This window comes from Lonchura striata, chromosome 32, assembly GCF_046129695.1.
Source record: "Lonchura striata isolate bLonStr1 chromosome 32, bLonStr1.mat, whole genome shotgun sequence".
Lineage (NCBI taxonomy): Eukaryota > Metazoa > Chordata > Aves > Passeriformes > Estrildidae > Lonchura > Lonchura striata.
The window spans coordinates 2769835-2794594 of NC_134634.1; the positions used below are offsets into that span (position 1 = coordinate 2769835).

The following is a 24760-nucleotide window of genomic DNA, read 5'->3' on the forward strand; positions in this document are numbered from 1 at the left end:
AACCCACAGAAATTAAAGAAGTGAAATTAAATGCTGCCAAAATAAAAAATCCCCTCATGTTTCCCTTTTCTCTTCAAATGCCTCCTTCCTCCTTTATCTTTTTAAAAAATTCTTTTTCTACATACTGCAGGGAAAATAAAATAAACTCAAATCCATTTTAAACCACAACATTTTCCAAACCTATTTTAAGCCTTGTAGTGGTTAAGCACAGGAACATGAAAGATTTCTGCTTGTTAAAATAACAGATTGTGAGGCTGGGATCTGAAAGTTATTCAGAAATAAATATGCCAGGAACAAAACTCTCTTTTCACACAGTAATACCAGCACGTAGAGCTTCTCATTAAATTGAGAGGGTGGAACAAATTCTTGTGGCTTTGTGGCACACAAACACAACTTATTTGTGGCCTGGTGAAATTTCCAATAGGAAAACTTGCTGTGGGTGCACTGGGTGATTAGAGCTCATTTAAAACTCACCCCCTCTTCTTAATTAAAAGTATTGGAGCACGTCTTGTGCAGGCTGAACTCAGAGAAAAATCAAATTTGACTCTTTAGTGTGCCTTTAAAATAAAGGAACTCGCTGTGGACTCATTTCCTTGAGCAAGAAGCTGCAGGACAGTCCTCAAATCCCTGCAGTGGCAGGTTGGTGACACTGCTGAGGGGACTCTGTGCTCAGGGATTTATTTAGGACAGGAGAGCTCCTTCCCCACCCTGCTGAGAACCCCAGACAGGGGAGGCCTTGGAGCAGCCAAGGAATTCCTCCTGTGGGGCAGCTCCTGCTGGGACAGGGACAGGACCCAGGAGCAGCTGGGGCTGTGCCAGGGCAGCCCAGGCTGGATTTTGGGAAAGGTTCTTCCCCCAGGGGTGCTGGGCACGGCCCCGAGGCTGCCAGAGCTCCAGGAGGGCTGGACAGCCCTCCAGGGATGCCCAGGGTGGGATTTTGGGGGGTCCGGATCAGTGATCCCCTCCAGCTCAGGATATTCCATGATGTTTTTGACAACTCACATCTCCCCCCACAACACATCCCTGAATTTTCCCTGCTTCCCAGGGTGCCCAGGGTGGGATTTTGGGGGGTCCGGATCAGTGATCCCCTCCAGCTCAGGATATTCCATCAAGTTTTTGACAACTCACATCTCCCCCCACAACACATCCCTGAATTTTCCCTGCTTCCCAGGGGTGCCCTGGCTGGGGATCAGCCATCCACAGAATCCCTCCAGCATTCCCAGCCCAGCAGAGCCGTGTCCCAACTCCAGCTTTGTGCCCGGCTGGGTTTTCCTGCCTCTGCCCCAGGCACAGGGCGCCCTGCAGAGCTGCCAAGGGCTGATGTTATGGTGTTTGTATCCCCACTCGTGTGCTCTGTTTATGTTTGATATTCTGTCCTGTGCTTTCAAAATGACTCTGAAAGTGAAGGTTTGTTTTGTCTTGCCCATGGTCTGCTGTCTAGAAGAGGCTGGTGCTGGCTGGCTTGCTTTTGCTTTGCTTGCTTGCTTTTGCATTAGTTTATAAGCAGTCCAATTCTTTCCCTGGACTGTTTTTTTTTTCCTTTCCCTTTCCTGAATATCACTCCAACTGCTCCAAACTGGGACCTGGGAAACACAGAGGAACACCGAGAGCCTGCGCTCTGTGATCTGCAGCAGCCATCCACATTTCTCTCCCTCTCAGGAATTTTCATAGAGGTGCACAGAGAGAAATGAAAGAGAAAACAATTTCTATTTCTGCTCCTTGTTTTTCCCATGTGGAATGTGTTTGGAGAATTGTTTACCTGGGGTGAGTGCTTGGTTGGATTCTGGTGAGGATTGTTTGAGCCTGGTGGCCAATCCATCCCAATCCAATCCAATCCAATCCAACCCAACCCAACCCAACCCAACCCACCTGGGGCTGGACTCTCAGAGAGGGTCACGAGTTGTGTTAGGGTCAGAGAAAGTAGTATCTAGTTTTAGTACCCTCCTTTTTCTATAGTATATTAATGTATTTTAGCATAGTTATAATAAAGAAATCATTCAGCCTTCTGAATTGAGTCAGACTCAGCATTTCTTCCCATTGGATTCTCCTGCATTTACAATAATCCCCAGCGCCCAGACCCAGACGACCACTCCCAGGAGAGACTTTCTAGATTTGTCATCTCTTCAGAGTGGTGAAAGGGTTTTGTTGTCATCAGTGCTGTTAATTTTTTTTGGTGCTGGGGAGGGTTTTATCTGTTAAATAAACAGGTTTTTTTCCACTTCTCTCTGTGAAAATTCTTCCCAAACCAGGTGGGTGGGGAGGGGCCGTGTTTGTTTTCTGGGGGGAATCCTTCCAGAGGTTTTTCCCCCAAATTTGCCCTAAACTCAGCTCAGCTGGGCACGCAGCAGCCCCCGAGAACTCACCACGTAGAGCTTGTGCCAGATCACTGCCCACTCCCGCAGCGTGGCCGTCAGCTCCTGGCCCAGGGGCAGCTCGCTGGGAATCACCGTCTCGTGCTGCCTGCGCAGAAACGTGTCACACTCGGGGTTAAAACTTCATGGAAAACACCCTTGGTTGAGAAACACCACAAATGGGACTCCAGAGGAGTTGATTTGCACACAACTCGCTCACACGTGGTGTCAAACCATTAAGCTCTTCTCAACACAGCCATCATCCATTCTTAATGCAAAAATGTCGTGGTTTGACGCTGGCACAATGCCTGCCCTTATGAAAATGCAACCTCTCAACTGGATGCTGTGAAATGCAATCAGGAAACAGAGCAGAGCTGGCTTAATGTAATCACAAGGGAAAACTTTATTAAGCTACTACTACTATACTATTATAAAAGAAAAAAAAAGGGAAAAAAACCATACAAAATTTAAAATGAAAACTTTTTAAAACATTCTTCTTCTCACTACCTAACTACAGTGAGACACAACCTGGACCCCAACCAGGTTCTCACCTTCTAGATAATTAATACTCAGTTTATTGAGGGAGAGAGGAGCCTTTCTTGTGCCACAAACCCCCCAAGGAACACAGCTGCCACATCCTGTGCTTCTATGCCACACATGGCACTGCTCGGAGAAAATCTGCTGGTGTAACACTTTCCTTTTTATGTACCATACTCTACTCTTTGCTTCTGATTGCAAAAATTATTATTAAAATTATATTTAACACACTTTTACATAAAACAATAGTTTACACTAAACATCTACTTTAATTTACCTTATAACTTAATACATGCTTTGTTCTTATATTAAACTACAACAAAAATGCTTCAAGCTCCTTTCACTCCAGCGGATCTGTTCCAAACCCAGGATAAAGAGACAGAAACGAAGTTTGGACAAATCCCCACTTGGGATGGTAACAGTTACTTGAAAATAAGAGTTGAAAAAGAAGTGTTTTATAAAGCTGCTTCCTTTGCAGCCGCTGTTAACGAGCACAGACCCAAGGAATCCAAGGAGGAGTCATTTCCTCCAGTGTTTTCCAAGACAGGAAGGAATCCACGCTCCTGCTGGGCCCTTGGCTGCCTGCAGGAGGCTGTTAGGACTTCCAGGAGTCCCCGGAGGGGCTGGATGGAGCTGGACTGACCCTCCCCACTACTGACTCGTCCAGCAGAACCTCCTCCATCCTTCAAACCATCTCCTGCTGCCCCTGCTCTGCCCCGCCAGCGCTCCGAAAAATGCAATTGTGCAGTGCAAGGAGGTACACGCTGGGCTCGTGGCACCCACAGCTATTTGAATTGCTTCTTTTGGGGTTTAAACGGAATGAAATTCCCTGGGTTTTGCTGCCAAAGAAGTGCCAACCTACCCCCGGTCCTTCACGATGGCCTCTTTTAAATGGATGTAAGTTTCTGGGAAAATGCCCTAAAAATAAAGAGAGAAATGAAATAAATCAATTCTACTGTGGGATAGGATGTGACAAGAAGATATTTAACAGCAAACAGGGGAAACGAATAAGAAATGTCCCGGTATGCCAGGAAAAAAGGACAGGGAGGAGCGACAGGTTCCACATTGGCAACTCAGAGCATCTGATTCCTTGTTTTACTCTAATGAACCTCATCTTCCTGCAGGAAATTCCTGAAAATTATCAGTAATTCTCATGAAATATTCCTGCAGTCCTCCGTCATGCTACCCCGTGCTCCCTAGAAAAGCTCCCATCACCAGCAGCTGCAGAATTTCCCAAATTCTTGTTGCTGCAGAGAAACCTCCTGGAAATGCTGGAATCCTTTTCTGCTCCCTTTTCTCTCCTCTTCACCCCTAAAGCCAGAGGCTGTGGGGGATTGAAATGAAGATGAAAAATTAAAGATTAATAAAGATTTGTAGGGAATGGGTATTTTTATTTATAGTGCTGTGGATGCACGTTGGGATTTATTGCTTTTTGATGGACATGGGTACTTTTGAGAACTTTTGATTTTTTTTTAAATTATTCTTATTAATTTTTATATGCATAGGATTTTATAATAGGTAAATGCATATTTATTTTGCTGGTTTTACATTATACTTATAGCTAGTTACAACTGTACTTAGTTTTTGTCAGAAAGTACAGAAAGAACTTTTGGGTCACTCTGCCCTGTTTTAAGGTTTGAGGAGTCTTTTTTATTTCTTATTTTTTAGTGTGGAAATTTGCATTCTTTTTCTCTAGTTGGGGTAGTTTTGCTAGGCCTGCAGTCACTAGACTAAATAGCATATTTAGCAAGCTTAAAGTGGCACATTTTATCTAGATCTAAATGGATTTTTACCTTGTTAAATTTTTACTCTGTCTCAGGATGTCACCACAGGAGAGGTGCAGCATTCCTGGGGGAACCTGGATTTCCAAGCAGCCTCCAGCCCATGCTCCAGCAGCTTGGCTGAGAGCCAGGGATGTTTAATTTCTGGAATATCTTCCAGTCAAAACTCTGATATTCCCATTAAATAAAACAAATTCTGGATGTGCAGAGGTCCCAGAGCATCACGATAAAGCAACAAACCCCTGTATGGAGATGGGAGCAGGGAATTTTGGAAATTCCAACTGCATTCCTCACGCTTCCAGTGCAGGAATTCCCAACACGTGGCTCTGAACTTGCAGCTCCAGGTCATTAATTCCTGTCACTGAGGACAGGACACCACAGCAAGGAGTCCTGCCTGAGCTTCAGACAAGAAATAAAGGAGTTTTCAGCAGCAGATGGGCTCTGGCGAGGTGTGAAATTAAAATGGGAGTCACCCAAAAGTGAGGTCGTACCTTCTTGGATTTATTCCGGAGCGTGTATCCTCGGTACCAGCCTGGCAAAGCAAACACAGATATTTGTACTTAATTATTTCCTGTTGGCAGCAATGAAATACGGATTGTGATTCTCACCACCTTTCTACAACACCAATTTATCGATTTTCTCATTTGGGATCCACTCCTGGGAGACACCTCTGTTTGTAGGAGCTGAGCTCCCTGCCCTGGCACAAATCCTGTTTATCAATCCTACCTTTGGGAAGATCTAAAAACTGTAAGAAGCAATAATTGTGCTGCCCAGGCCCCAGGAGCAAATGTTTCTGAGAGAACATTTCTCCTTCTTTGGCACCAGGGTTTTCACCAGGATTTCCATGGAAGGGGTTGGGTTGGGAGGCTGAATCCATTTAATGGCTGAATTCATTAAAGCCCCTCCCAGGAGATTACATCCAGCTGAGTGGCAGCATCAAGAAGGCAAAGGGGTTTAAGGGAATAATCAGGAAAAGAAGAGAGGAGGGGAGGCTGCTTCCTCTGGGTTTATTTTCTAAATTTTTTTGGTGTTTTTATTGTTGGTCCCCCCCATATTCCTGAATTTATTGAATATGGTCCCATAAAGAACCATGGATCTGGCACTCCTCAACCACACATCAGACCTTAAAATGGTTTAATTAGTATTTTATTGAGTATTTTTATGTGCATGTGGTTGAATTTCTATTTATTTATTTTCTGAAGTGCAGTTTTGTGCCTTTTATCCAGCAATGGGGAGGTACCTCCACCTCAAAAATTCCAATACTCCAGTAATGAGTTCAGAGGAAAGAAGAAATTCCATTTCTTTCCACAGGAGGAAAACAAGATTATCCATTGCTCATGGAGCCATGGATGAGGTCCTGGATTAGGGATGAGAAGATTTAGGTTCTATTTTTATCTAAGTTGCCATTAATTGAAGGGGAAAGCACAAATGACTACGGGTGGGAGACAGAGCTCATTGGAATTTCCCAGGAGGGATTTTGATCCCATTGAACACGTTCAGCCCTTGGACAGAACCACTTCCCCCTGTTTCAAAGGGCCCCTTGGCCTTCCCCCCATTCCTGTAAAATATTTTGCAATCATTGCATAAAAGCACGTTGGGTCTGATTGTGCAAAGCTGTTTCTGCAAGCACCTCCTGCAAGTTCTGTCAGAATTCTGCTCGCACCTTCAATAACTTCATCCATCACTTCAACATGAACATCAATCTTTGGGCAGTGGTTAATTAACTATGTGATTTCTTCTTAAAGAAACCCCCAAAATCTGCTTAAATCTTCAGAGGAATGAGACTGTTTAAGTGTTTTGAGTGGTTTTCCCCTAGCAGAGATGGGCTAAAAACTGAGAAAGGTTTTGTAGCTGATGATGACAGGGAAAATTTCAGCTGCTCCAACACTCAGACTGAAATCTGAGTGAAAACAAAAAAAACAAAGCAGACTTGCAAAGAAATGACTCGAAGTTTGGGGTTGTTTTGTTGGGGTTGATCAAGTCCTCAATTTTACCCTTCACTAAGTGGATTTTATGCAGCATGGAAAAGACAAATTCAGACTGAAATCTGAGTGAAAACAAAAAAAATAAGCAGACTTGAAAAGAAATTACTGAAAGTTTGGGGTTGTTGTTTTGTTGGGGTATTTTTAATGGATGAAGTCCTCAATTTTACCCTTCACCAAGTGGATTTTATGCAGCATGGAGAAGACAAATCTAAGGACAAGGCTCCAGTGATGATCAAGTTCTCCGCAGTGATGCAAGGCCAGGTCACGTGTGGGACCACAAGGTCCCTGTTCCTCCTCCTGCGGGGTCTGTCCTGTCCCACAGCACTCAGGGCATTGCTTCACCCTCCCCAGGGCTGACCAAAACCAGGAACAAATTCAAGGTGAACTCCTTTTCAGCAGGAGCAGCACCTGCCAGGGGTCACGGTATGTGAGCACACATTCCTTCCAGCCACAGCGTGGCTTTTCCTGCAGTCCCCCTGAAATCCTACAGCTAAAAAAATAATGATAAATCCTGCAGATGGGGAGGGATTCCTTGTGTAAAAGGAAAAGGGGATCCAAGAAAAGAGATCTGAGAGCCCTCATGTGTCCTACACTGATGGTTACTGGCACACAGAAGCATCCCTGGAAGTGTTTCCATCCCAAGGCAAGGTTGGAGCAACCTGGGATAGTGGAAGATGTCCCTGCCCATGGCAGGGGGTGTGACAGGATGATTTTAATGTCCCTTCCAACCCAAACCACTCAATGACTCCACAGACATCAGCTCATAGTGGAAGTATCTGGAACCCTCATTCACTGCTCAGCCTGTGGTTTTCCTCTGATGTCCTCCCCTATGCCCTTTGTCCAAGTTGGAGCTGAATTTGCAGGGATATCACCCCCTGATGAATCCCTGGCACAGGGGAGCTGCAGCTCAGAAAAATGAATCAATCACCCCCTGTGTCATCCCTGTCGTGTGATCCCTGCTGTGTTATCACCCCTGTGTTATCCTGTGTGTTATCACCCCCTGTGTGATCCCTGCTGTGTTATCACCCCTGTGTTATCCTGTGTGTTATCACCCCCTGTGTTATCCCGTGTGTTATCACCCCCTGTGTGATCCCTGCTGTGTTATCACCCCGTGTTATCCCGTGTGTAATCACCCCCTGTGTGATCCCGTGTGTTATCACCCCGTGTTATCCCGTGTGTAATCACCCCCTGTGTGATCCCGTGTGTTATCACCCCTGTTATCCTGTGTTATCACCCCCTGTGTGATCCTTGCTGTGTTATCACCCCGTGTTATCTCGTGTGTTATCACTCCCTGTGTGATCCTGTGTGTTATCACCCCCTGTGTGATCCCTGCTGTGTTATCATCCCCTGTGTTATCCTGTGTTATCACCCCCTGTGTGATCCCTCCTGTGTTATCACCCCGTGTTATCCCGTGTGTTATCACCCCCTGTGTGATCCCTGCTGTGTTATCACCCCGTGTTATCCTGTGTGTTATCACCCCCTGTGTGATCCCTGCTGTGTTATCACCCCGTGTTATCCCGTGTGTTATCACCCCGTGTTATCCTGTGTTATCACCCCCTGTGTGATCCCTGCTGTGTTATCACCCCGTGTTATCCCGTGTGTTATCACCCCGTGTTATCCTGTGTTATCACCCCCTGTGTGATCCCTGCTGTGTTATCACCCCGTGTTATCCCGTGTGTTATCACTCCCTGTGTGTGATCCCTCCTGTGTTATCACCCCCTGTGTGATCCTGTGTGTTATCACCCCCTGTGTGATCCCTGCTGTGTTATCACCCCGTGTTATCCCCCCCAAATCTTCTCAGGTGCTCTGACCATCCACCCCAGCTGCATCAGCCTGGCTGGGGCTCGGAAAACAAGAGGCAAAGCGTGTTCAGAGCCTCAGCCCCAATTTTGGGGTGGGATTTTGGGATGTCTGTACAGGGCCAGGGTTGGACTGGATGATCCCTGTGGGTCCCTTGGGATATGTTGTGATTCCAGCCTTTGCAGTGGCAGCACAACCCAGCAGCAATTTCAAAAACCCTGAAATTTTGGCACGGTGAGGCAGCACAGGAGCAGCACCCGACTGCAGGGACTGCCCAGAGGGTTTGGGAGCTGCCTCAGGAGAAGTTTGTGCAAAAACTGCCCCAAAGCACACCCAAAATCCCCTTTATTGCCTCTGCCTGAGCCCCCAGAGCAGCTCAGCTCTGTCAGTGTTGTGTCTGGCAGCCCTGGCAGCAGATAACATTTCCAAATCCCAGCAGGAATGTTCTGGATCACTGGGAATTCCTGGGATGTGCTCCTGAGCATCCTGAGCTGGGCAGTGACAGCGACAACACCCAGGAGCTGCTGGAGCCAGAGCCTCTGGACAGCCCCAAAACTCCCCTGAAATCCCTGAGGAATGGCACTGACAGCCTAAGGAATGCCCTCAGCTATGGGTAAGGTAAGGTAACCCAAAAAGTGACCCACAGGGCATCTTCTAACCCCCAAAAATACCTATCAGCCTCCAAAAATGCTTTCACAGGGCTTCCTCCTCCCAGCCCCAAATAATTATTTTATAGGGCATCTCCCAACCTCCAAATCATGATTTCACAGGGCTTGTCCCAACCCCCAAAGATTATTTCACTATTGCACTATTTCACATAGTCACCTATTTCATTATTTCACAGGGCATCTCCCAGACCCCAAAAAATGACTCCACAGGGCATTTCCAGCCCCAAAAAAACTACACCACAGGGCATGTCCTAACCCCCCCCCAAAAAATGACTTCATGGGGAATCTCCCAGCCTCAAAAAATGATTCCACAGGGCATCTCCATCCTTTCCTCCCACAGAACCCCCGCCCTGGTTCCATGGAAACTTTTCCTAAGTCGAGGCTTGTGTGTCCAGATAAGAGCAGTGATTAGAGGAACAAAACCAGTTTTTACGAAAAGGAGCAGAAAAAGCCTCTTGTGAGAACATCTACCCTCAAAAACAGAGCCACAGACAGCTGGGAGCACAGCTCAGAGCTGATATCCCAAAAAAATACATTCGGGAATGTCGGAATCTGAGGTATTGATGATTCTGAGATTGTAAAAGTCTCTGTCTGTCAGCCCGCTGCCAAAGCAGAAGCCAGAATTGGTCTGTGCTGGTTTCCAGGTTGTTTATTCTGTTGATCTCTCACATGTTCTGCTGCCCTGCCCAGCTCTGTCCTGCAGGGCAGCGTGTGGGGCTCTGCCCTCAGTGGGATGTGACAAACATTAAATACCAGAAACTCCCTGGGCTGCATTTACAAGAACGTGCCAAGATCTGTCACCTACGTTGGACAGTGTGTCCCCAGCCTGAACCAACAGAAAAATGCCAACACCACAGTGAGACATGGAGGGCATGAAGGAGGAGAAAAAGGACAAGGCACACCCAATTTCCTCCAGCTTGTCCCCTTTGGACCCCTCATCTAGAATCCTAAAATTTTACTTCTGCACCCATGCCACACTTAATTATTACTTATATCAAACCTAATTATTATATCAACCCTAATTATTACTGATATCAAACACTCAGAGCTGGTAATTCATCCTGTAAGGTTGAAAACTCTTTTCCATGGACAGAGGTCACAGCCAGTGTCTCTGGGGCTCTGTCCAGGGGGTTCCTGAGCCCTGCCATGGTCCCAGGGCAGCCAGAGGGAATTCCTGGATTCCCACAGGGAAGACACAAGAAGCTCCTCCCAGGCAGGCAGAAAATGGGAATGGGGAGGGTTTGAGGTGAATTTATGGGAAATTAGAGCAGACCCACAGCAGTCACCATCTCTGCATCTTCTCCTGTGCGCTCACAACTCTCTGGCCTGGATTTTTCTGGGAAAAGGGATTTTTGTTGCCCTGCAGGAATGCTGAGGTGCCTCGGGCACAGATTTCTGCTCCCCACTGATGGCTCAGCATATGGGAACAATCACGTTCCCCTCCACACACGAAAACATCCACGTCTTTCCCAAACTATTCACAGGCAATTTTCTCCTGACAAAGCTCCAAACTGGGAGACTTCAGGCCAAAAGAATAAAAAAAAGGTGCCATTTATGTACTCATTCCCTATTCCTGTCTCTGTTGAACTGATTATAAGAAACAGGGGCTAAACAATGATTTTAAAAATTTAAAACAGGGAGAAAGAATTATATTCCCCCAAATTCTGGGGAGTACAAGATGCCTCCTCCTTCTGAGGGAGTTTTCCTCCCTCTTCCCTGTGTCTTTTTGCAGAACCATGTCATAAATCAGTGATTTCCCCTGGGCATTTCCCTTTTTCCCCTCTCCCCCACCACGGAATCTTCCTTCAAATCCATGTTGCTTGTGAAAATAATTGGATTTCTATTTTACCTTGGAGTTTTGGAGAGGGAAGCAGTGACCAGAGTGTTCCTTAAAGTGATTGAATATCTCTGTTCCAGTCTTAATATTGAAATCTTTGTCAAAGAGTCAAATTTGATAGGGAGATTTGAAACACTCCAGTGTCATTTTAAACTTCAGAATAAGAATTTTGTTTACCCTGTGGTTTACATTAAGGCATTAAGAAAAATGTCCCAGTGAAGGACTAGGAGAACCTAAAAAGGGCATGGAGGCTCCACAACTGGAGCATTTTAAGAACATTTAATGCCAGTTTGTGATATTACAACTCAAAGCAACATGAATTATGAAATAATCAGCCCTTTCCCCTCCTTTTCTGCCATCCACTCAGGTTAAAAGCTCAGGTTTTTTAAAAATTATTATTCTTATTTTCCAGCAGGATCAGTTCATCCCATGAGCACAGGTGCCTGGCCTGGCCCAAAGAAGAGCCAAATCAAAGAAGTGTGGGGTGAAAACAGCAGTGAACAGCCAGAATTAAATGTTTCTTTGTCTTTTAGTGAGATACTGGTGAAACCTTACCTTGATAAACTCTGCCTGTAACAGCACAGATATGAGAAACTTTCTGCTTTTCTGCATTTTTAACAGCATTTTAAAAATTAAGAGGCTACAGCAGCTACCACACACCAAATTTGTGCTTTGGGGCGTAAGAGAAACCTAAAAATCTGGTACAAAAAACCCCTAAAAATTTAGGTACAAAGCTAAAATTTGAAAACCAATCTTGATTTGTTCCTGTTTTCCTCTCCAACCCCCTGTGAGCTGCACCTACCTTCGTACATCTCCAGGATGTGAACAGTGTCCCCCACCTGCAGGGACAGCTCCACGTCCTGCACGGCCTCGTAGTTGTAGATGGCTGAAAAATGGGGAGAAAAGGAGCAAAAACAGAACCGTGAGGGAATCAGCTTTGGGAATGGGCTCTCCAAAGGCAGGGGAGGAATTTGGGAAAAGGAATGAAGTGATTCAATGCCCCTGGGTGTGGAATACACTGGGAAAGGACAGCCTGTATCCATTTCCAGATTTTATCATGCAGAAATAGATAAAATCTAGTTTATCTATTGAAATATAGATTATCTATGAAATTATATATCAAATATATTATTTGACCTTCCAGACAGGCCTGGGACACCTTCTGGAGGAGCTGCACGTTCTCACTTTGCCAAAAACCTGCCCACAGAGGTCACCACCACCTCAGGCACATCAGTGCCATAATTCTCATTTTTCAGTCTTCCTCAGGAGCCACTCCAGCATCAGAAAACATCAGAAATGGGATGTTGTAATAAAAACCACCCTTGCTCCAGACTAAACCATTCCCAAACCAAATCACACTTGTTTGCTGCTAAAGGCTCTGCCCAGCCAAGAAACAATTTTAGCACCAAAACTTGGGATTCTGTGCAAATTTAATCCCTCCCAAAGACAAAATTAAACTGGATGCTTATGGGATTTCCAGTGGGAATAGGATTAAGTGCAGGAGCCCACACTCCTGGAGTGCTTTTTCCCTGGGATTTGCTGCAGCTTCTCGGGGCAAAGCAGAGCCCTCCCTGGGACCAGATGAGAAATTTAAACTAAATTTGCTTTCAAACCAAGTAAAAAGACATCAGTGAAATGTTTTGAAAAAAAAAAAAAATCAGCGAAATGTTTTGCTGTGGTTCAGGGAATTGAGCAGCAAAGTCAGAGCAGACCAAACCCAGACCACCTGATTTATTTAAAATACTGATTTAAGAATAGATCACATCCTAAATGAGGCAATGAAATCTTCCCAAACACAAAATTCCCACATTTATGTATCCCTGAGGAAATCCATTGGTGAATAACCACATTTGGTTTTAAGAAAGCAAAAAAACCACCCGAATAATTTTCGGAGGGAAATTGTTGAGACTTCCCAAGGTTTGTGTTTGAGGAGCTCTGGACTGGAAATGAAATAAATAAATAAAAATCAGAGCTCTTTTGCCAGGAAATTCCCATGAAATGCCCCCATTCCCACTGGGATGAGGAGCTCTGCCTCCTGGCCGGGCTCCAGCACAGCCTGGGGCTTTCACCACCGGAAATTCTCTCCCTGATCAGAGGTTTTTCCAAATATTTTGGCTACAAATATCCCAACAGGCCGGGGATGTGCATCCCTGCAGGATCCCTGATCCCAGATTTCCTTGTGCAGGGCAGGCTTTGCTCCCAGACACATGGACAAGGCACTGAATCCTTGATTTCCACAGGATTACAGGAATTTTGCTGGATTTCTGCTCCTAAGAGCAGCTTCCTCACCCACCTTCCCCTCCCTCCCCACAGAAGTAAATCAGGATTTTAAAGCTGACTGGTGAGCTGGCTGAGCAGCTCAGACACCTTCAAGAGCCCAGAACGGGCCATGAAGTAAAAATTCCATTCACATTCTAACAGAAAAAAATCTGGATAATGTTCATGGCCAAAGCTGGACGTGAGTGAGAAGTGTGGAATGGTTTGGGCTGGGAGGGGATTTAAATCCCACCCAGTGCCACCCCTGCCATGGCAGGGACACCTCCCACTGCCCCAGCCACCCCAGCCTGGCCTGGGCACTGCCAGGATCCAGGGGCAGCCACAGCTCACTGGGAATTCCATCCCAGCCCATCCCCACCTTCCCAGGCAGGAATTCCATCCCAAAATCCCATCCATCCTTCCATCCATCCATCCATCCATCATCCATCCATCCATCCATCCATCCATCCATCCATCCATCCATCCACCCATCCATCCATCCATCATCCATCCATCCATCATCCATCCATCCATCCATCATCCATCATCCATCCATCCATCCATCCATCCATCCACCCATCCATCCATCCATCCATCCATCCATCCATCCATCCATCCATCCACCCATCCATCCATCCATCATCCATCCATCCATCATCCATCCATCCATCCATCATCCATCCATCCATCCATCCATCCATCCATCCATCCATCATCCATCCATCCATCCATCCATCCATCCACCCATCCATCCATCCATCCACCCATCCATCCACCCATCCATCCATCCATCCATCCATCCATCCATCCATCCCTGCTCTCTGGCAGTGGGAGCCATTCCCTGTGTCCTGTCCCTCCATCCCTTGTCCCCAGCCCCTCTCCAGCTCTCCTGGAGCCCCTCCAGGCTCTGAGCTCTCCCTGAAATTTCCCTTCTCCAGGTGAACATTCCCAGCTCTCCCTGAAATTTCCCCTCTCCAGGTGAACATTCCAACTCTCCTGGATCCTTCCCTGCCCCAGGTGAGCATTCCCGGCTCTCCTGGATCCTTCTCCTCCTCCAAGTGAACATTCCCAGCTCTCCCTGGAATTTCCCTTCTCCAGGTGAGCATTCCCAGCTCCTTTTCTTCTCCAGGTGAGCATTCCCAGCTCTCCCCAGAATTTCCCCTCTCCAAGTGAACATTCCCAGCTCTCCCTGGAATTTCCCTTCTCCAGGTGAGCATTCCCAGCTCTCCTGGATCCCTCTCCTCCTCCAGGTGAGCATTCACAGCTCCTTTTCTTCTCCAGGTGAGCATTCCCATCTCTCCCTGGAATGTCCCTTCTCCAAATGAACATTCCCAGCTCTCCCTGGAATTTCCCCTCTCCAGGTGAGCATTCCCAGCTCTCCCATCCCAGCTCCAGAGGTTTCCAGCCCCGGAGCACCCCCAGCTCTCTCTGGCCTGGCCCCTCCAGGTCCCCGTGGAGCTGCAGGGCTGCCACACCCAGGGATTCCCACACACAATTCCCACACGCCGTGGCTTTTTCTGGGACAATCACCCATTCTACCAGCACCAGGCTGCATTTTTCCAGGGAAAGGTGGGCGGACTCAGCCTTTCTGCTGGGAACACAGAGTTAATTCAGCCCAAAGAGCACCAGGGAGGACCCAGCCATCCCCTTCCCCTTCCTGCAGATCACAGCAGCCACAAGACAGAAGCAACCCCTGCACTCCCCTTCCCTTCCCCTTGCCTGCTCCACCGGGCAGGTTTCACATCCCAAAACGCAGCATTTACAACCTGGAGGAACTCCCACATAAAAAAAAAAAAAAACAAAACAAAAAAAAAACAAAAAAAAAACCAAAAACAAAAAAAAACCATAAAAAAGTCAATTTTATCCAATTTTATCTTTCCTCGCCATGCCAGACGGAACTAAGGCAGAACAGAGGGTCACTGTCTGAAACCTCCTCCCTCATGCTTATGTACAAGATTATAAAAGACAAATTGCTGGCATATTTTCCCTGGGAACTCTGCTGCTTGCAAGTGATGTTTCCTGCTGCTGGAAGGCAGAGCTGTCCCAGCCATCCCATCTGCAGGGATTTGTGCTGCTGAGCCCCCTCCCTGACCTCTCCCTGACTTGAAAGGAAAAGGAAGCTGCACTTCACAAACATGGGCATGGTGTGGAAAAATAAAACCCCTTCACTTAAATCCTGACAGAGCAGAAAGAAAGGAAGAAGGAAAAATAATACAGAGACTTTTGCATTCAAATTTGCAGCAATGTCTGAAGTTCAGTCTTTTTGCTCCGAGCTAAACTTCAGCTGTGATTCTGTCCTTTGAAATTCACTTCAGAGTGTTGATCCTGCTCCTTTTATCATCCCAGATGAAACGCAGAAGTGAAATTGAGGAAATTTAATCCAAATAAAGAGGTGGAGGTGGAAAACACGAGCCTGGGTTTGTTGAATGATCACAACTGGAGGCAAGGTCTCGCTGTGTTTGGTTTAGCGCTTCAGTTTGGTTAAAAGGTGAAGAATGTGTTTTCCAAGTGCACCCAGCCTATGGAATACATCAGGATTGGAAAGGGCAGCAGATAATTCCACAAGCAGTTCACTTTATGGCACAGCCAGGGCCAGAAGGTGAAGATAAGCAGCAATTTTCATACTCCAGGGCAGAGGGTGATTCCCTAGCAGGGCTGGAGGAGGAACCCTGAGGGCATTGCACAACCTTGGGGGATGCTTGTCAGAACTCAAAATGTCCCTCAGACATTTATGGATGTTCTGGGCCCAGGTCAGAAGCATTTGAGACCCTGGCAGGCAGCTGCAAACAGCTGTGATTTTGGGTTTGAACCATGGAATGATTTACCAGCCTTGCAGGAAGAACAAGAAGTCACAAAAGTTTAGATATTAGAGTAGAAGTAGTCACAAAGTAGAGGGAAGAATTTTTAAGTGCTGTACAGGGGGTTTTGGTTTTGTACATGGGTGGGGAGAGAAGAAGCAGTCGGGAGTCAGAGAGGATGTCAGGGTGTGTGTGTGCCTCTGCCTGAGCTGTGAGCAAACCACAGCAGCCCCAGGAGAAAATCTTTTAGAAAACTTGCAATAAACTGCCTTGAGACCCAACAACAGAGACTGCTGAGCCTTTCTTTGGGAGCTCGGGTCAGAGGAGAGACTTTTCCACCACATGGAGCCACCCCTGACCTGAGGTGAGCTCTGGCTGATGCTCTGCTCCAAACTCACGCCAAAACAGTGACTGCACGAGTGGCAAAGGAAAGCTGGCACAGCCTGGGCTCGCCAGGGCTGAGAAGGGTGGTGTTGGCATTTTTCTGTTGGTTCAGGCTGGGGACACACTGTCCAACGGAGGTGACAGATCTTGGCACGTTATTGTAAATGCAGCCCAGGGAGTTTCTGGTATTGAATGTTTGTCACATCCCACTGAGGGCAGAGCCCCACACGCTGCCCTGCAGGACAGAGCTGGGCAGGGCAGCAGAACATGTGAGAGATAAACAGAATAAACAACCTGGAAACCAGCACAGACCAATGATGGCTTCTGCTTTGGCAGGGGGCTGAAAGACAGAGACTTTTACAATCTCAGAATCATCAATAGCTCAGATTCCAACACTCCACTTTGTCCCAGAGCCTGGGGAGAAGTCTCAGTTTTTGCAAGAGGCCTGTGAGCAGCTCATGGAACCTGAGCTGGGGTTCAGTGGAACCAGGAACAGATTTTAGGAGGAATGGCTTCAAAGTGAGAGAGAGGAGGTTTAGGTGGGCTATTGGGAAGGAATTCCTCCCTGTCAGGGTGGTCTGGAATTCCCAGTGGCTGCCCCTGGATCCCTGAAGTGCCCAGGGCCAGGCTGCAGCCTGGGACAGTGGGAGGTGTCCCTGCCATGCCAGGCGTGGGATGGGATGTGCTGTTAAATTTCTTCCAATCTAACCATTCCATGATTTCTCTTAATTCCTAGACCCATTTTTTCCCACAGATTAATTACTTTTTCAAGGCTGCCCTAAAGGCCAAGCCGGGCTAAAACGCCTCAAAATGCAAAGAGAACAAAGCAGCAACCGCCACACCACAATTTGTGCATCATTCAAATCGGCAGGAAATGGAATCTTTCCCTCCATGAGGGCACTTAAAATGTGGATTATTGGCCTGGAAAACAGAGTCCCTGCAAGATCCATTATCTCTGAGCTGGCTCTGAACCCCCCCACACAAAAACCCCATCCAAATGCCACGTCCTGCTCCCCCTGCCCTCCCATCTGAGCAGTTCTGCTGCCCAGAACAAAGGAGCCCATTCAGGGCCCTGCAGGACCCGGCCCCAGCTCATTCCACCCCTCAGCCCCACAGCCAAACCCCAGAGACACAACCAGAGCGAGCTGATCTCACTCAGGAATGGCCCTTCCCCAGGACAGCCCTGCCCGGAGCAGCCCGGGATGGTCCCCGGTGCCAAGATCCAGCAAAAACACAGTGGCTTTATTTAAAAAAAAACAAGGAACTACCCAAGGAATTAATTCTTCAGAGAAACAAAGTCTTTTTTATGTATGGAGCAAAAACATTCTGGTAACTTCCCAGGAATTTTTGTCTGACAAACTGAGAAAGGCGTAATTAAGATTTAGATGTCAGGCTACTTCTTCTGCTTAAAAAAAAAAAAAAAAGAAAAAAAAGTAATTCATGGATCAACACTGGGAAATACAGACATTTAGTCACTGTGATTAAAAAAAAAAAAAAAATCCCACTCTTGGATGGTGGTTGCTGCCATTCAGATCAATTCCAAAAGTTGCCAGTGAGTGCTGAGCATTTGGGAAGTCAGTAACTCCGATTTAATGGGATTATGCAGCTGGAAATGCTTTCATTGACAGCCACCCTCAGCCAGCAGAGTCCAGCTCTGAGGGGCTGCAGGTGGAGAATCCCTGCCCAGGGAATGAGGGGATCTTTAAGGTCCTTTCCAGCCCCAAGCTCCCTGGAATTCTGTGGGTTTCTGACTCCAGCACCTTGCACACTCACTGGTGACCTCACACAATGAGTGCACTCAACGTTTTCAAACTGGGCTATCTCAAAAATGAGCATTAAATCACCCGAGCAATGACATCCTCTGCCTCTGCAGGAGGAGGGGACGTGCCCTTTCCGATCTGGATGCTGGAACCATTGGGTTTTACACTCACTCCTCTTGGAGATCACCTCAGGTTGGCGGTGGCTTTGTGTGGCGGAAAAATTTTTAACTTGTGTTTTTAAAGAAAGGCTTAGTAGTCTTTTGTTGTTTGGTTTTAAGGTAGCTCATTGTAAGTTATTTAAAAGATTGTTTTCTTGAGCTGCTGCGGTTTGCTCAGCAGCTTAGGTAAAGGTACACATACTTTGATATCTTTTTTGACTCTTTGTTTTCTTCGTTTCTCTCCCCACCCAGGGTTGGTGTTATTTTTTATATGGTATATTATGTGTTAAATGTTTACAGTTTTTCTTTAATGTTTATTACTTATATTAAATGGTGGTTTTTTATTCTAAACTAATTTGTGAGTGCTAACACTACTAAGAATATGGAGGTAAGGAATAAGAAAGAGGGAGGACAGGACAGGCTTAAATTTTTCTATTTTAAAACTTCTGACTTTTATGTATAAGACTAAAACCCCTCCGTATAAGACTTAAAACCCCCCTGTACAGTATTTTTTTTTTTCTTTATTTTGTGACTACTTCTACTACAATATCTAAACTTTTTTGACTTCTTGTTTTTTTTTGGTAAGGTTGGTAAATCATTCTATTGTTTAAGTCTAAAATTACAGTTATTTTTAGCTGTTTGTTAGGGTTTTAAATGCTTCTGACTTGGAATATCTAAAAATGTCTGAGGGACTGTGGGAATCCAGGGCTTCCCTCTGGCCCTGGGACCTGGCAGGGCTCAGGAACCCCCTGGACAGAGCCCCCAGAGACACTGGCTGTGATCTCTGGCCATGGAAAGGAGTTTTCAATCTTACAGGATCAATTACCAGCTCTGAGGGTTTGATATAAGCAATAATTAAGTGTGGCACAGGTGCAAAAGTAAAATTTTAGGATTCTGGATGAGGGGTGCAAAGGGGACAAGCTGGAGGAAATTGGGTGTGCCTTGTCCTTTTTCTCCTCCTTCATGCCCTCCATGTCTCACTGTGGTGTTGGCATTTTTCTGTTGGTTCAGGCTGGGGACACACTGTCCAACGGAGGTGACAGATATTGGCACGTTCTTGTAAATCCAGCCCAGGGAGTTTCTGGTATTTAATGTTTGTCACATCCCACTGAGGGCAGAGCCCCACACGCTGCCCTGCAGGACAGAGCTGGGCAGGGCAGCAGAACATGTGAGAGATAAACAGAATAAACAACCTGGAAACCAGCACAGACCAATTATGGCTTCTGCTTTGGCAGGGGGCTGACAGACAGAGACTTTCTACAATCTCGGGATCATCAATAGCTCAGATTCCAACAAGGGACATTTTGAGTTCCAACACATTCCTTTTTTTGGGAAGCAGGAGAAAAGCAGGAAGAGCCCTCAAGAGGCTTCCAACACTTCCAAGCTCAGACTGCTCCAGGAACCCAACCCAAATCATCGTGTCCCCTGCTCACCTGCCAAGGACAAGGACTTGATGCACACTTGATCGAAATCTGAAACATTTCCTCTGAATAATGGATTATTTTGGAGTGAGACAGGCAAATAATCAGAGGTTTTGCAGATCCTGTCCTGACCCAGCAGCCCGAAACGAAAGTGATTCCCGGATCTGGGAGCAGGGACGGGTGGCTGCCATGCCCTCATCATCTCTGGGCTAATCTCTGTCTCACTGCCCATCCAGGGCTGGATCAGATCCTGGGCTCAACGCTTTAATCTCCTAAAGCCTGGATTGCTTTAGGAAAAACAACCTCACAGCCCAGCCCATGGGAATGGGGAGGTTTTCCCAAGGTTACACAAGGGCTCCCATGGGATGAGCCCGTGGTCTCTCACAGCTTTAAATGCCCCCAAACCCACAGGCAGCTCCACAACAGAGCTCTGGTGAAGGGACAAATGAGTCCCTGGATTTTAATCAGAGCTTCTCAGATCCAAATTAGGCAAACTGAGATCACTCAGAACTGCTGAGGCATGAGATATCCTGACTGTAAGGAAAAAAAAAAAAGAGATAATAATATCTGTATTTTCGTGTCTGCAGAATTCCCATCAGTCACATTCCCTCAAATATTTGTTGCAAAGTGTTTACACCACGGTATCTATGTAAAAAGAAAGAATATTCAGTTCTCAGAGTGCATTTGAACTGCACACAGGACACAGATACACCCTGAACACCAAGATTTGGGCACAAATTTCACCCCAGCACAAACTGTTTTGTCTCTGAGTGTGGCTCAGGGTGGAAGGAGCCAAACTTCAGCTGCTCCCATGCTCTGACCCTCCCAGACACTCTGGCTTATCTTCCCAATGAATACTCACACACAAACCTTTTGCTGTGTCATTTTCTTCACTGGCCTCTCCATTTCCTTTTCTATTTTCACTCTGAAGGGCCCTTGGGGGTTTTAAGCTCCGATAAGGAATTAATCTACATGAGCTGTCTCAGCTCCTGTCTGGGTAAGGAGTGTTGTGAGCCAGAGGATAAATAAATCAGCGCTGCCAATGGAGGAGCCAACGTGCTCCTGAATTTACAGCACCCAACCAGATCTAGGCCATGATTTCAGAAAAAAGAAACCAACCACAACACCCAGACCTGCAATTCCAGTCCCCTTGGAACACCAGGAAATGTTCCCCCTTGCAGAGACAGAGCTGGAAAACCAGCCTGGCCTCTCTTCACACTTCTGTACATTTTATGGGGTTTGAGGCATCTGTTGATGGGGATCTCCGAGGTTCTGCCAGGAGAGGTTGGGCCAGATGACCCTCGAGGTCTCCTCCAATCTGATCTTCCCTGATCCTGCCGTTCCCCAGGCTGTGCTCTGGGGGAGTGCCCCAGCTTTTGCTCCCAGTGCACCCCAGTGAGAGCAGCACCTCCTCTAAAAGAGTCCAAACATGAAAAAGGGGAGATAAATAATGAAGCTTAGCCTAAGCATCAGTTTTTAAGGCTGCAGAGTGTTCCAGGTCTGGTGATCTCTGCCAGGCATCCTGCCAGGGTTAAAGGTGCTGATGTTATTGTCCCCCAAGCCCTGCAGCTTTGTTCTGCCTCTTTGGGATCCCAGCAGCTACACCCAGCCTGAAGGACCAGTATTCTCCCAAAAAGGCATTAAAACATTTAAAATAATCACCCCAACCCCTGAAATTGTTCCAACGTGAGCACAGAACAAAGGGTTTTGCTTGCTGCTTTTCGAGGGGGCAGAACCTGGCTTGAGGTCAGCCCAGCTGCTGGCCTCACTGCAATTCCACACACCTCAAAGATTATGGTTTTCCTTTGTTCCTCTGGACAAAGATCTGGGAGAACACAAAGCCATTCTTGGGGCTGCGCCCTCCACAAGAAGGAGTTTCTACTCCACAGTACTGTGGCACTAATTCTGATTTAATAACTGCACACCCCTACCAGGGCTCTGAAATCCAACTCCACAAAAGCAACCTCTGATTTAATTTTCATTTTTACGGCCTGTGAAGATGCAGTGTTTGTTTACAACACCCACACAACTGCAACTGGATTTTAGCAAGTCTGTCTGTAATTACCTTTTTTCCTCTGAGCTAAAAGTGCAATTTGTGCTTGGGTACTTTAAGTACAACATAATAACTTTTCCAATGAAATTTTCAGGCAGATTTGTAAAAGCAAGACCCCACCACTCCATAAATTGGACTGCTCAGCTCGTTTCCAAGTTGAAAGCACTTTCAAAAGAATTAATTGAATTTGCCACTGGCTTGAAATTACTGTCCCAGTTCTCGCTGGGCAAAACATCAAAGCAGGAGTGGGAAAACTTGGAAATGCCAGAGTTGAGTGCTCCCACCCTGAGCTCTGCTGTTTGCATATTCCAGGGGCAGAGATGAGGGGTTTAAGGAGTGAAATATTTGAGCACAGGGTCCAAATGTGCCCGAGGGCTGAACTTCAGCAGAATGGAACCCTGAGTCCAAATTTATTTCAGCAGAATGGAACCCTGAGTCCAAACTTCAGCAGAATGGACCTCTGAGTCCAAATTTCAGTCTGTCCCTTGCTGGCATCAACACAACCAACACAACCAGCAGCAAACCAGAATAAAGCTGAGGAATCCCCCCTTGCCAGCTGCAAGCAAAACCCACCTGAGTCACAGCTGGGAATGTGCAAAAAGGGCTCCAACACCTTCCCAGGGCTCAGGAGAGAGAGCAGCTCTCCCACAGGTTGAGGAAAGAGCTCATAGCATGGCTCAGCCCATCGGGAGAAATTTGGGATTCAGTGCCAAGGAAGATTTTAGCTCCACTGGGAAACCCCTTTATGGAAAACCCGGAGCTCTCTGGTGCTGGCAGGGGTAACACAAGGAGAAATTCTGACATGCAGAACAATGGGATTGCAATTCTGCACCTCGGGTTCTGCTCACCCAAGGCAGATTTTGGGGCAGATTTACCTTCCCTTCATGGCCTGGGGCTCACTGATCCCCTTCTGCAGAACAAAACCCATCAGAGAACGGGCACTGCACAGACAGACTGGTTCACAGCTTCTCACTTCCAGAGAAATGTGAGTTTTGAGGTGTTTTTCTCTTGCCACCTATCCCAAATAACAAGAAATGGGGGAATAGGATTAAAATGAGGAGCAGGAAATCTTGGCGGGGAATGGGGGGGGGGAGCTTACACTGGAAGCAAAAAGCCAAACAAGAATATTGATCCCTTTGTTGCCAGGAAGAATGAAGAACAAACTGCTCCAAAATTTGCAATAAGTTTTAATTGAACTGCCTGAGATGCCAGGAGACAAAAAATTAACCACTGAAGCCTTCCCTACTTTATTCCTTTACCTCAAACTCTGTCTCTCTGCAACTTGAAGCCCCCATGGCATTGTCAGAGCAGGGGAATGGAGCTGCTGCAAGAACCAGGGGAAATAAGGTAAAAAAACAAAACAAAACAACAACAATAAATAAATAAATATTAAAAAAAAACCAGCAGCACTTTTCCAGAACTAACTGGCCACTACTTGTCCATGACATTCTGAGCCACTCTCAGAACTTCAGAGCTGAAGCCATTAATGGCTTAATTGCCATGGTGGATCAAAGTTCCAGGCTTCCCAAGAACAGGAATCTTTATCTCCACTGCACCTTCATGAACTTTTGGCTCAGACTCGGCACCCTTCAGGACCAGGGGCACTTGGATTGCACCAACCCCTCCCAAAAATTCGGTGTCAGTGAGCAAAGAGCACTCCCCACAGCACAGGCACTGCTGGGTTTGCATTCTGTGACGAGGCTGCCAGAGAATTAATTAATCCTTTAAATGGAGCTTCCCCCTCTAGCCCAGGGAGATCTCCCCAGAAGAACAGCCTGTACTGCACCAAAAAAAGACATTTTTATCATTTTAGCAACGGCTCCAACTAAAACTCTGCAACATCATCGCTTTATGAGGGCAACCACGGACTACCAGCCCAAAAAGCTGCTTAATAAATTTTTGTATTTATGGGCTGGTTTTATTAGCACAATTGCTGGCAAATGCACCCAAACCCATGGCAGGATTTCAGGCATTCAGGCCTCAGCAGTTAAATGGACCTGAAACATCCCCTCAGCTCCAGCAGCAAGGAAATGTGTTTATGGCTGTGGGCTGACGTGGTTTTCAGCTTGGTCATGGTTGTGTCTTTAATGTCCTGGCAGAAACAGGACTTTTTTTTCTTTAAAAGCAATAGTTGAGAGAAATGTTCTACCACTCAAGTAAAGTGCAAGTTGAAGAGCAAAAAAAATGTAGATTTCCAATTAAAGTTTGCAGGTAGAAGGGGGGTGCATTTTTCAGCAGCTGAATGATAGGGATTATTACACATTATTATGATAAAGAATATTATACATTAGTACACTGTCACTGTTTCTTGACCAATATATTTACATTTTTCTCAGCTCATGAGTGTTTATTTTGCTTTTTCTCTCCGTAACTCCCATTTGCAGCTGTGCCAGAGGAAGAACCACCAGGACAATCAAGAATTGGTGTGAAATTCAGCACTGGTCCCATGCCCAGCTCTGGGGGATGTTGGTTCCTGTGACCTCTCAATGCCTCAGAACAATTAACCCACATTTACTCAGCAGGACAGAGCTCAGCCTGATTCCAGAAGCACCCAGCAGCTCTGGATGACTTTAGAGTCTCCATAAAGAGATTTAATTGTTAAAAAGATGAACTGTGGGCAGTTCCTGAACACCAAGGTTATGTCAGTCAGAAACTGAAGCAGCCACAAGTCACAAACACTTGGGGAAATATTCCTTTTCAAAGGGAGAGTAAGATAAGGAACAATGACAAGTCCTGCTCATGGCAGTGAGATGCCTTTGAAGTCCACAGGATTAATTTCACAGGGAATGACTTAAGCAATAGAGTAGAGATCACCAAAAATAAGAGAAGACAGACCCTGGCTAATATGGATTTAAAAAAATAAAAACCAGAAAGGACTATGGAAGCAAAGAAGCAGCATGGCCAAATTTCACATCCAATCAACTGCAGACACAGCACTAAAAGTTGGGAAGTTAGGTCAGAAATGAAGTGT

At 46.4% G+C, this 24760-nt stretch overlaps 1 protein-coding gene across 1 annotated transcript in view; it reads right to left on the bottom strand.

Annotated features, from left to right (window-relative positions):
- The window catches only part of DOCK5 (dedicator of cytokinesis 5), an 82718-nt gene that overhangs the window by 52619 nt on the left and 5339 nt on the right, over window positions 1-24760 (bottom strand). Inside the window, exons 2-5 of the mRNA XM_077789239.1 lie at window positions 11762-11845; window positions 5161-5201; window positions 3751-3806; window positions 2364-2460 (exon numbers count right to left, since the gene is read on the bottom strand). Coding sequence (XP_077645365.1) covers window positions 2364-2460; window positions 3751-3806; window positions 5161-5201; window positions 11762-11845 — 278 coding nt within the window. The remainder of the gene's footprint in view (window positions 1-2363; window positions 2461-3750; window positions 3807-5160; window positions 5202-11761; window positions 11846-24760) is intronic.